This window comes from Meles meles, chromosome 3 (assembly GCF_922984935.1).
Source record: "Meles meles chromosome 3, mMelMel3.1 paternal haplotype, whole genome shotgun sequence".
NCBI lineage: Eukaryota > Metazoa > Chordata > Mammalia > Carnivora > Mustelidae > Meles > Meles meles.
This window is the reverse complement of record NC_060068.1, coordinates 91527708-91541205: the sequence shown is the minus strand read 5'-3', so window position 1 is coordinate 91541205 and position 13498 is coordinate 91527708. Positions and strand designations below refer to the sequence as shown.

Sequence of the window (13498 nt, the reverse complement as noted above, 5' to 3'; positions counted from 1 at the left end):
AGAGCCCAACGCGGGGCTCGATCCCAGGACCCTGGGACCATGACCTGAGCCGAAGGCAGAGGCTTTAACCTAAACACTGAGCCACCCAGGCACCCCCCTCCATACTGTTGTCTAGAGTGGCTGTACCAGCTTGCATTCCCACCAACAGTGTAAGAGGGTTCCCTTTTTTCTGCATCCTCACCAACATCTTTTGTTTCCTGTGTTGTTAATTTTAGCCATTCTGGCAGATGTGCGTAAGGTGGCATCTCATTGTGGTTTTGATTCGTATTTCCCTGTTAATGAGTGATGCTGAGCATCTTTCCATGTTTCTGTTAGCCATCTGGATGCCTTCTTTGGAGAAGGGTCTATTCATGTCTTCTGCCCATTTCTTAACTGGATTATTTGGTTTTGGGGCGTTGAGTTTGATAAGTTCTTTATATATTTTGGATACTAGCCCTTTATCAGATATGTCATTTGCACATATCTTCTCTCATTCTGCAGGTAGCCTGTTAGTTTTGTTGATTGTTTCCTTAACTGTGTAGAATCTTTTTATCTTGATGAAGTCACATAGTTTTGTTTTTTTTAATTGAACAGCTATAGATGCATGTTATAATGGTTGGATTTTGTTTTGTTCTGAGAGGGAGCATGCACACGTAATGGGGGGTTGGGGTGCAGAGGGAAAGAGGGAGAGAGAATCCCAAGTAGGCTCCATGCCCAATTTGAATCCTGATGCAGGACTCTTATCTTATGACTCTGAGATCATGACCTGAACCAAAATCAAGAGTTGGTCACTCAGCTGACTGAGGCACCTAGGTGCCCCTACACTACATAGTTTAAATCATGCTTGAGGTCATGTCACGTACTCCAGCAAATTTAGGTTAAAGAGCCATAGAACAGTATTTCCCTTCCCAGACAGTGAGTTAATGCAGATCTTAAAATACCAGTTTCTTCAATGATTTTGCTATATCAGCAGATGGTCACAATAAAAAGTTTTTGTTCCCCCATTCATTCCCATTATATTCTGTCATTTTTATATGCTTTGATGAAATGATAATCCCAGTTTTTATTACTAAATGTTCTTGCCTTTATAAGTTTCCTTTTGGCATTTCCTATTTATAGCCCTTTTTAACCTTTCATCTGATAGCTTAAGCTTATAAAGCATTTTATCAAAAAACTTGAGATTCTCATAAGATGCACTCAGTGATCTCACTTCTTGGAACCATAGAGGCAGCTGGAGCGGTAAGGAGATGTAAGGGAGCAGGTGTTTCCTATAATGGGGTGGCTCACACTTGTGACGTTGATTTTTCAATCCCTTTCATAACAGTATTGGCAGAAATAAGTGATATTCAGAAAACTCAATCTAAAGATGACATCTAAATTGTAAATAGAAATCTCAGCAAATTTTTCTTATTTCTCTTTATCCTCTTTCCGTTTTCTGTATCACTTGGAAACTAAATTTAACTGGATCGAGGCACACGTTTGGTTTTATAGAATATTCTGTCACAGAATGGACTAACATGAGTATTGATGGTATTTCTGGAAAGGAAGTAGGACACGGGCACTACTGAGAAGTAATACATTTACATCTGTCTAATAAGCTTTTGTTTCCTAATTTAGAAACAGTGAATACCACTGAATATTCAGTTACACTTGGTTAGCAGTCATTTTATTTTGATAACATGAATGGAAGAAGGATATTTTTCAATTATTTATTAGTTTAGTGTTGCATTACAATTGATTTCTTTTAAATATTAGAGTTACTCCATGAAGATCGTCTTTGATTTACCGCTGTAATTTATAGGATCCTAAAAATGCATCTATGTCATAATATTTTTTTAAAGATTTTACTTATTTATTTATTTGACAGAGAGAGAGAGAAACAGCACAAGAAGGGGGAGCAGCAAGGGAAGGGGGAGTAGCAGAGGGAGAGGGAGAAGCAGGTTCCCTGATGATCAGGGAGCCCAACACAGAGCTATTATCTAAGCTAAAGGCAGACGCTTAACCAACTGAGCCACCTGGGTGCCCCAGATCACAACATTTTTAATGGTGCAAAATTTGTCATATTCTCCTTAAACATTACCATTTTGTAATGGTATCTCATCATTTCTATCCTCTTCTGAGTAAACTGATGCTAAGAATAGCCTGTGGTGGTCTTGGGATCTTACATGTTTAGTTGAACCCAGAACTGAACAATATAATCACAGGCACTAAACTTAATTTAGTGCCTGTAAATAAAAATAAAATTACATATTTTATGTAAATAAAATTATATAAATATAATTACAGGCACTAAACTTAATTTAGTGCCTATAAATAAAAATTCTTTTTTTTTAATTTTTAAATTTTTTAATGAACATATAATGTATTATTAGCCCCGTACAGGTCTGTGAATCTCCAGGTTTACACACTTCACAGCACTCAACATATCACATACCCTCCCCAATGTCCATAACCCCACCACCCTCTCCCTACCCCTCTCCCCCTGGTCATCCTCATTTTGTTTTATGACAGTAAGAGTCTCTTATGGTTTGTCTCCCTCCTGATCCCATCTTGTTTCATTTATTCTTTTCCTACCCCCCAAACCCCCCATGTTGCATCTCCACTTCCTCATATCAGGGAGATCATATGATAGTTGTCTTTCTCTGATTGACTTACTTCGCTAAGCATAATACCCTCTAGTTCCATCCATGTAGTCACAAATAGCAAGATTTCATTTCTTTTGATGGCTGCATAGTATTCCATTGTATATATATATACCTCCTCTTCTTTATCCATTCATCTGTTGATGGACATCTAGGTTCTTTCCATAGTTTGGCTATTGTGGACATTGCTGCTATAAACATTCCGGTACATGTGCCCCTTCCGATCACTACATTTGTATCTTTAGGGTAAATACCCAGTAGTGCAATTGCTGGGTTGTAAGGTAGCTCTATTTTCAACTTTTTGAGGAAACTCCATGCTGTTTTCCAGAGTGGTTGCACCAGCTTGCATTCCCTCCAACAGTAAGAGGGTTCCCCTTTCTCCACATCCTCGCCAGCATCTGTCATTTCCTGACTTGTTATGTAAATAAAAATTCTGTACTGTTGATAGAATAAACATTTTTCAGATGTTCATGAAATGTATGTAAAATTTTAGGCTTACAAAGGAGACCAAATTTCTCAGAGTAGAAATAGTACAGATCATATTTTTTCCTACAATGAAGTAAAACCAGAATTTAAACAAAGGTTGAGAAAAAATACTGATCATAAAGTTTTTTAAACAGTATTTTAAAGAGGAAGCTTGCAGTTTTGAGCAGATGACCTACCACAGTGAGATTATTACACTTAAAATATGTGGATACAACTTAATTATTCATAGTCTTAAGTAATTATATTATCAAAAAGATACAATGAAAATAAACTAACTCAGAGCTCATTTTAGGGATGCCTGGTTGGCTCAGTTGGTTAAGCATCTGCCTTCAGCTCAGGTCATAATCCCAGGGTCCTGGGATCAAGCCCCAAGTTGAGTTGTGCTCCCTGTTCAGCAGGAAGTCTGCTTCTCCTTATCCCTATGCCCCTCTCCCTGCTTGTGCTCTCTTACTCTCTCTCCAATAAATAAATAAAATCTTAAAGAAAGAAAAAACAAAACAAAACAAAAAAACCCCAGCTTATTTCAAGATGTGAGTAAAAGAAAGTCAGCTTTAAGGAAACCCAGAACTCAGTATGGGGGTTCTGCTAGATGCTAAATGTGTTCAGTCCAATTACACATTCTGCAACTAGGAAGTTACCAGAGGATGGGCAAACCACAGGGCCCGCTGAAAAACAGACCTGAGCAAAAACTCCATTGCTCACCCGACCTCCCAAAGCCCTACCCTGGTGGGCCACACTCAAGGTAGGGTGTGGCATGGGTGAACATAAATATAAAATGTTGGGTATAAGGACACATATAACTTCAGGGATTATGCATGCAAGTCAGTGGAAAAATCTTGTCAGAGTAGACAATTTTTTCATAAAATATAATTACCAAAATGTGAAAAATTAAAAACCACCTGAGGACTAGGTAGAGATAGACTTATAACCATGGAAGAAATGCTTTGGATTGTCTCTCCATTTTTCTAAAAAGCAAATTTTAAAAAACCTCCCTTAGTGATATTTCTTATTTGTTCATTTCATAAGGTTTTACTGAAATGCATTATTAATTTAAAAAGAAATGTAGTTTAATGCATTTAATTTTACTAGTGATAGCTTTTTAGCAGCAGCTTGTCTTCCCTCTCTCCTCTCCCTTTTTTTCTTTTTCTTTCTCCCTATTTTGCCTGCATTCCTTTTTTCTTTCTTTTTGTACTATCAAATTTTAAGGAAAAGATTGAACCTAGAAAACTGTGGCAACTGTCAGGAAAAGAATAAAACAGAAAAAAAGACAATAGTAATTTTTTTATTTATAAAAATAGATGCAAAACAGGAAGTGACCATTAGCTAATTTAATCCAACATTAAATTTGGCATTTATTCCTGGTAAAATTTGTTAATGAAATAGAAATAGAAGAATATGACTTCAGTATGATTTTTGAAATAGCTATTTGAATCTACCACTGCTGAGAATGATCTAAATGCCAGAGAATGTCATCTTCTAAAACAGACCCCTGGAATATCAATATATATTTTTTTCACTCAGGAAAAACACAAAAAGGAGAGGATTATGAGTGGGTGTGTAATTCTTGGAGTCATTCAGGAATGATCTGGATGTGCTGAGGGTGCTGCCACTTTGGCTTCTGTCTTGTTGGGAGACAGGGAGAAAAAGAATGAGTAGGAGTGGTTTAAGAGTCAGGGTGTGTTATGACACATCTTTTTTGCTCACATCCTATTGACTGGGAGATGTGGTCTGTCGTAGGAAGAAGAGGAAAAAATTTTAGTGATAGTCTGTCAGGTAGAATTTCTAGCCAATGTGATGAGAAAAAAGAGAGCAAGAGGGCGTTTGAGTGAGTGTGGGTAAGTATTGTAAAAGCAGAGATAAGTCATTTGTCATTTAAATGGATGGTTAAGTCAGAAAAGTCCAGGAAAATCTATGAATCAAATGGGGAGAGTAGATAACCAATGAAGTGAAAAATATGTCAATGTGTATTGCGGATACTAACTAACAAAAACCAGTTGGGAAAAGAAGGTAAAATAAAGGTCCTTTACAGATTTGTATTTTACTTATCTTGTGATGTGGGGAATCCTTTGGAATTCTAGAGTTAAAAACTACAATAAAAAAGGCATCAAACTTTTGGTTGGTGAGTTAAAAAAAAAAAAAAGGTTGGGGGGACATTGCCACTGCCTAATTTGCCTACAGTAAAGCGAAAGGACCTCATAAATGTCTCATTGAAACCAAAAGAGAAAAGGAGAAAGGAAAAAGGAAGTCCTGAAGAGTTTATAGAATATGGGGTTGTATATGGGAATTATGTTTATAGGACTTTGAATTACTAATTTAAGAGTTTTTATTTTGAAATGTTGTATGTTTTATTTAGTCTATTACCATACTTATTTTAATGAGTATGAAGATATCTGTAAAGATTGTCTTGGGCTTACTTGAAGTTTTAAAAATTCTAGTGCCTGAAACCAGTTAAACCAAAATCTCTAGAAGTGGGACTTAGCCATCAGCAATTCTCAGTGTTCCTCACATGATACCCAGTGTGCTGCCATCAGTGAAATCCACTCGGCGGAAATGTTTGGGTACATGCTGTGGGTTTCCTTTCCTCGGGATTCCTTATTGTGCGTTTTAAATGAAATAAAATGTGTAAAACACCTAGCATGTGCTGAGCACATGCCTTGCTTGTGATTAGAATTTAGTAAAGGCAGATAAAATATTGTGATTGCTATTTAATCACATACCAGACTGAAACAAATGTGAAGACATAAACAGATGTTCTGTTGCTCAGATCTGGGCTTGAAATACTTATTTGGCTCATTGATTAATTGTGCATATTTCTTAAGCTTGCTTTGTAAAGATTTGAAGCACCTAGAAAGATATAACCAGGGACGCCTGGGTGGCTCAGTTGGTTAAGCAGCTGCCTTCGGCTCAGGTCATGATCCCAGCGTCGTGGGATCGAGTCCCACATCGGGCTCCTTGCTTGACGGGGAGCCTGCTTCTCCCTCTGCCTCTGCCTGCCACTCTGTCTGCCTGTGCTCGTTTGTGCTCTCTCTCTCTCTCTCTGACAAATTAAAAAAAAAAAAATCTAAATAAATAAATAAATAAATAAATAAAAGAAAGATATAACCAGAATAAGACTGAAAGTAGGGTAAAAATACGCAAGTAGTAATGGTCTAGGACTGATGGAGAGAAAGCAATTCTATCAGAAAACCTGGGTAACAATCTAATCGCTAAATTACAATTTGCATTTTTGCTATATATGCACTGTCATTTTTATCTCATGAAGTCTGAGTCCCAGTCATTCTAGACCTAGCAGTGTAAAACAACTCCCTTACTCACAAGTTCATCATATGGAAACCATGGTCTAAATTCCTCAGTGGACAGCTACAACAGGGATGATAAAAATCTTGCTGGCTACCTTGGAATTTGAATTCCACACTGGGTTTAATTAGTGAGTAAATTTGCATTGCTGAGCCCTATTGATGAGATGGGTTCTGGTTGGCATCTAGAGGACTCAAACTCTTTGTTAAGTCACTAAGTTAGGGGAGTTTACATCCAACAGATTTTAGAAATTTGGATACAGCTATATTTCAGAAATTTACAGTTCCCTGTAGTGAAACAATGAGAGATCACAAAGGGGAATTTTAAGGCAAAGATCAAACTAAGGAACTTTTGAAGACTACATGGTGAAATACATTGTTGTAGGCAAATTTTCCTTTAAGATTTTTGTTGCATAGCTAGTGTGGTTATACATACTCTGCCAGGTTTCATGGAAAGTATATCACTATTACAGAAACCTTTTGCATATTTAAAAGTAGGAAACTTTTTCTCTCTAGCAAAATTCCAACAGAAATAACTTTACAGAAAATAATTTCTGAAAAATTACCATGGGTTTATGGAGGCTGATAAAGTGAACAGTGATATGATATGCCACATAACCTAAGAAAAATAAAGGATTTAGCTATGTGAATTCCTGCTGGGTAAAATTGCTGATTTAATGCAGTGAAATATTTTTTAGTTTTAAGGACTCAAAATCTCAAAGAACAAGAAATGTACATCCTGTAAGTGGCACCCCAGGAGCTAAAAATCTTATACCAACTTGAAAACTAACCATCTTATGGATCGAGGCAAATGTCAGAAGGCTATAATTACCAACAGAGGAAACTGAGACAGTTCAACCAGAACCATTCTGTCTTAAAGTAATAATTTCACTGTCAAGGAGTACCAAACTACTTGCTTATTAAAATCCAGTGTATGGACTTTTGAAGTGAGTTAGACTATTAGCACTTAATTTATTTGGCATTGCCCTGGAGTCAGGATTTCTGGGTAATTATCTTCTAATAACAGAAATCTATTATAAGGTTCTAATTTTATCTTAACCATTTTAATGGAAATATTTCTTAAATGATCATGTACTTTTCGTGGAGGATGAGAATGGGGGTTAGGCATATGGAAGTAGTAGAAAGAGAACAAACCAGGAATTTGAAGGTGTGTATTCTGGTTCTTTTGATGTCATTAACTTGAGAAAAATCAACCTTGAATGTTACTCAAAGCCTAGAGACCTAATTTTTTTCTCATTTCAAAAATGAACATGCCAGCCTTGCTGCTTAGATGTTGTATAATTGAACATTTATGAAGTTAATTGAGGTGTCTAGGGCAGGTTGTACCCACACCAAATGACCACAGAAGGATACACTTTTAAAGTTTCTTTAAATAACTTATAAAATTTGTTTATTATCATCTTCCTTGCCAGTTTTCCTTTTGTAGCCTGTGCTTCTGTTGAGCTATCTGTGAAATCTTGGCCAAGGCGAACGGCATAAAGCTTTTTCCCCTAGGAGCCTTATGTTTAAGTTTTACTCATTTTGAGCTGGTTTTCTGTGTGGCGAAAGATAAGGATTTCATTCTTTTTCATTTGGATATCTGGTTTTCTAAACACCATTTGTTGAAGAGACTATCCTTTCATCATTGTCTACTTTTGGTTCCCTTGTTGAAGGTTATTTGGCTATATATGTGTGGCATTATTTCTGGACTTACTTTTTGTTAATTGTTCTGTTATCCTACATAGTACCTAAAATCCTACTCAGAGCAATTAGGCGAGAAAAAGAAATGAAAGCATGCAAATTGCAAAGGCAGGAGAAAAATTGTCCCTTTTTGCAGATGACATGATCTTGTATATAGAAAACACTAAAAACCTATTTTTAAAAACTCCTGGAGAGAATAAATAAATTCAATCAGTTGTATTTTATATACTAAATGAACAATCTGAAAAGAAAATTAAGAAAACAAATCTCACTTATGGCAGCATCAAAAGAACAAACAACTAAGGAAGTGAAAGACATACACTGAAAATGAAAACTACAAAACATTGATGAAAGGAATTAAGACGTAAGCAAGTAGATACTTGTATTCATGGGTTGGAGGACTTTATATTAACATGTCCATACTACCTAAGGCCATCTTCAGATTCAGTGCAATTCCCATTGAAATTCCAGTGATGTTTCTTACAGAAATAGAAAACATAGTTCTAAAATTCATAGGAACCATGAAAGACATTGAGTAGCCAAAACAGTCTTGAAAAAGAACAGAGCTTGGGAAGCATTACACTTTCTGCTTTCACAATTGATCACAAACCCACAATAACTAAAACAGTATGGTACTGGCGTAAAGAGAGGTGCCCTTTTTATTTTGGAACAGTTTTAGGTTTCCGGGGAAGTAGCAGAGGTAGCTCTCCTCATGTGCTCCTTGTCCAGTTTTCCCTCATGTCAGCATGTTACGTTACCAGGGTGTGTTTGTCTAAGTTGAGAAACAGACACTGGTATATTACTGTGAACTACCGCCCAGGCTTTATTTAGGTACCACCCAGATTCTCACTAATGCTCTTAGTTGCAGGATACGACATGCCTAGCCTGGGTCTGTTTTGAAGAGTTTGCTGTTTCTTCTCATTATTCCCAGTGTTTCTCTGTTGTCAGTGGTGCCTCAATACTGTTTCCTTTGTTTTTTCTGTAGAAGGTTTTTATCTCTTCACATTCGTAGATCTCAGGAAACCTACACCAGATAATCACACTGTTGGAAATGCGTGGAAAAGAAGAATAAACAGTTTCTGGTTTTGTAAGATTCTTCAGTGATTAACTTGTTTCAATTTGGGCCTGTAGGTACCAAACTGTTTTGGTCATTTACCTTCAGGAAATTAATTGCATGGCTCCCAGTGTATTCTTGGTGTTTGAGGTTACCACATCACTGAGCTCTCTGGTTTGTGATGTGTTGCTGTCCAGGTCCCCCACTCATAACGTCTTGTGAAACTATAGCGTCACGACCAGAATATTAGCATGAATAAGAGTCAAGGTTGAGACATTTCCATTGCTCCGAAGACCTCTTTGTTGCCCTTTTATAATAAAACCCTTTTCTCTCCTGCCCTTGACACCTCCTTTTGGTTATGAGTGATTTTTTTTTTTTAATTGAAACCTGGTCATTTTTTGGTATTACTAGGTTCTGAATCTTGCTAAACCATCTGTTTTAGCTGCCTTCTTTTGACACTGCTTTGACAAAAGTGGCTGTTCCATTTGGTCACTACCAGGAGCGTCCAGAAGGCTGGGTTCCTCACTAGGCTTCCACTCATAGATTTCTTCAAAAGAAAGTAGCTATGATGAATGAATTTCTACCACAAGCCAAAATAGACATTTATTTGCTAATGTGATCTTTTTAGCTAAGAAAAACTTGTTTTTTAAAAAGATTTTTTAATATATGCATTTGGAGAGTCTATATTTTTTTTTCTTCCTTCTCCCTTCCACAGCTTTCCTTCCATAGGAGACTAATGTTTTTAATCTTTGCATGACTGATGAATATACTTAAAAAAATTATACCGTTATAGTGGTATGCCATATCTGGTGGGTACTGATATTGTGATAGTTTTCCTTTTTATTAATCTGTTGAAAATTAAAGGATGGAGATTTGGTAAGTTAACTGCTAGCAGTTTTTTATAACCAAGTGAAATAGTGTTTAAAGCACTCTCCCAAGCTCATTTCAGTAGTTGGAGTCACTTGTTGGAACATCAATTTCAAGCTCAGTTCTGTTTGTCTCATATTGTAGCAGATGGTTTGTTACAGATAATTCATAATATTTCAACAAAGTGCACATCCCCTTTAGCAAGAGATCTCTTGCACTTTAGTTAAAATAATACTGAACATCACTGCATTTTGCTTAAGAGAGCAAATACTTAACAAAAGTTCATCTTCAGGTTTGTGCATTTTGTACAGTGATATCTTTAGTCTTATGAGGGCAGGGCTTTGTGTTTACAGTTCCTCTTAATGTTCTCTCTCCTGTCCACCTTCAGTGAGGACTGAATTCATCCTTGCCTTGGATTTATCATGTAAGTCTGGATTTGTCACGTAAGGCGTTTAATTTCAAATTCATGCCACCTTTGTCCCTGTCTCTCAGTTACATTTTCCACTTGTGGTGATTATTTTCAAATTTCTTTGCATTGCTCAAACAGCAGATGTGATCCAGCTACCTCATCTACCTAAAATAAAATTGAGAATCAGTAAGGAAAAGAAGAATTTCTGTGCAGCCATATTGGGCACACAAGCTCGTGTTCTTTACGTAAGCCTTGCAGATATCCAGCTTTATTGATGATGAGGGAAATGTACGGCTTGAAGTAGGGTGTGTTATTTTTCACTTCTTAAATGATAAAGAATTTAAATAGTAATACCAGTGTTACAAACACTGTCACTATCTGAAAACTCTCATACCTTTTAAATTTGCACTAACTGTAGGAAAGGCAACTTGATAATACATATCAGGAATTATAAAATTGCCTGTGTCCTTTAGTAATCCTTCAAAAGTAGAGCTAGGTATAAGGCAATAACCTGAAACGTAGAGCACAGCACTTGTGATAGATTATTTGGCAGTATTAGAATTGTATTGATACCATGATTATTTCAACATGCCTTCAACAAAAAATTATGACATAAATAGACACAGAATTCTTAAAATGTGTTGGAGTGGAGTCTTTGGGTGATAGTATAAATTTAAAGACTCACACACATGGTGTATCTGTATGTATGCTGCACGCACAGAAAAGACAAAGGAGGCCACGGTGTTTTCTGTTGTGATCCTTGTCATTAGGAAGTGGAATGGTGGGTTACTTTTCATTCTGGTCTTCTGATTTCCAGATATCCCAGAGGAAGAGGAGTACGTGTTTGTTTTGTTTTGTTTTGAAATCTGTTTTTCGTTATTCTTTTTCTTTCTCTTTTTCTCTTAACCAGAAGCATATATATGAGTGTCAATAGCATAGCAGTGCAGGAGAGGGCAGGGTTTCCTCCATCCATCCTGAGGGCCACCCCAAGCTACCCCGGGAGCACCTGGTCTGCCTGCGAGGAAGCCTGGACCGTTGTGTTTAAGTGCTCTCCGGCATGTTCTATCAGGTTTTGATTCTTTCCATGGATGAATCCTGAGCTGTTGCAAAATTGGGCTCATCAGATAACTTAGGCTCAGAGACCTTAGGGAACTGAGGCTAGACAGACTGAATGAACTCTCTGGCGGACTTCTCTGCAGTGGGACTCTTTGAGACTCTCTTGTAAGCAGGGAGGCAGAAGCAGTTGTGTCACTGCAGAGGTGATGACCAAGCCTTGCAGTTGCAGGGAGGAGGGACGTGTTCTGCCTCTCTAATGCACTGTGGCTCCTCTCTGTCTTGCAGCTGGCCCTGAAGGACCCAGTCCACACAGTGTCGTTGCAGCAGTTTATCTACGAGAAGCTTAAGGCACAGCAAGAGCTCCTGGGAGAGCAAGGCTTCCAGTCCCTCATGGAGACGGTGGACACAGAGATCGTCACCCAGCTGCAGGAGTTTTTGCAGGGTTTCTGAGAGCACATAGCCCAGCCTGCCGTCTGTGTGTGAGAGCCTGCTGAGGCGATGACGAAATCCCTTGTATATGACAAAGAAGTGAAGACCGTGCATTTTTACCACAAAGTTGAATAAATGTAAATCCCGCACAACTAAAATCACAAACCTATTCCTCAAAAGAATTTAATTTTATATTTCAGAGGGGCCCTGTGTTTACTAGATATAGATTTGATGACACTAGCTGCTTAGTTTTCTGTTAAGAGAGGAAACTGTGTGCTGACCTTTTAATCATGTGCTCTTAACACTTGAGAAGATGAAGGTTAACCTCCATGATGTCGTTCTGCAACCAGAATTAGTATTAATTTGGCTGCTTTATCCCTTTTTTAAGCTAATGAAACTGCAAGTTTAAAAGATGACAAAGCTGCTCAGATGATGCAATTAAAGAAATTTGTGCACCAGCCAAAAATATATAAATAGTGACAAATATATATTACTGAGGTTATCTTGCAAGGGAGTTGTTTTCATCTGACATAGAAAATGTGTTTCATCAAATGCTTTTATTTTCATTTTACTAATTTGATACAAAAAAATTAGTAAAGGGATTTTTTTTCTCATTTTATTTTCAGTAATTGCATTTAATCTTTAAATGCCTATGGTAAGGCCTGCTTTGGAAGGGAACCTGTGGTACTGCGCTGTTGGGTGAGAGACCTCTGGTCGTGATTTGGCCCTGGCTCCTTTATTACTCCTGAAGCTCAGGACTGCTATGAGCCCCCAGAAGCCCCAGGCAGCCCGCAGACCTTCCTGTGCTGTGACGCAGCGGTGACTGGCTACACTTACTGATCCCAGGCTGCTCACCGCGGGGGTGCATCGGGGCCACAGGATTATGGGTGCACCTCACAGGACCCAGCAGCAATTCCAAGAGTACCAACACTTCACGTGACATGTCTTCCTTATTCCTCCAACACACAGTACCAAAAAAGGGGAAAAAAGAGAAAATAAAGCCTTACTTTGTTTTACTTGCCATTTATTGTAAGGAATCTTTAAAGGAAATACTCAAAAGCAAGGTTGGAAAATGTCTGATCTTTCTATAGAAAGTTCGGTACAGTATGTGACTGCAGGAAACCCACTGCCCCTTTGTAAGCTGTGGAACCCAGAATGTATGGAAATACTTGGTGTTTTCAGCAAAAGAGAAAATATGGTCCAAATTAAATTTTCCAAAGATACCTTTGATTTGTCTGATTATTTTTCCCGCTCCAGGAAAAATGAATTTGTAAAAATTGCCCCATGGATTTGAAAGGGATGTTTTCTTTCACACTGTGGGTGTTGGCTCTCCCGTGGTAGGTGATGGTGACATGTGTAGCAAACCCTAGTTATTATTCTTTTAGTTTCTTCTTTCATTTAAAGACTTAAAACTTCTTTAATATGATATTTCTTTATCATTTTTAAGACCGATCTAAGAAGGAGAATTTCTTTTTGTTGATGCAATTATTTTCATTTAGGGCAGTATTCCCAATGTTATCAGAAGTTCCCAAATGTGCTCCAGTTTTTCAGTTACAGTAGAATAACTCATCTTTCCAGT

General features: G+C 37.6%; 1 protein-coding gene across 4 annotated transcripts in view; it reads left to right on the top strand.

Annotated features, from left to right (window-relative positions):
* Positions 1 to 13159, top strand: part of IPO11 (importin 11) — a 213336-nt gene extending 200177 nt beyond the window's left edge. For all 4 annotated transcript variants that reach the window (XM_046000578.1, XM_046000580.1, XM_046000579.1 and 1 more), the window contains one exon: positions 11776 to 13159. In XM_046000578.1, the coding sequence (XP_045856534.1) occupies positions 11776 to 11940 (165 nt within the window). In that variant the 3' untranslated portion in view covers positions 11941 to 13159. The remainder of the gene's footprint in view (positions 1 to 11775) is intronic.
* Positions 13160 to 13498: the final 339 nt, after the last annotated feature.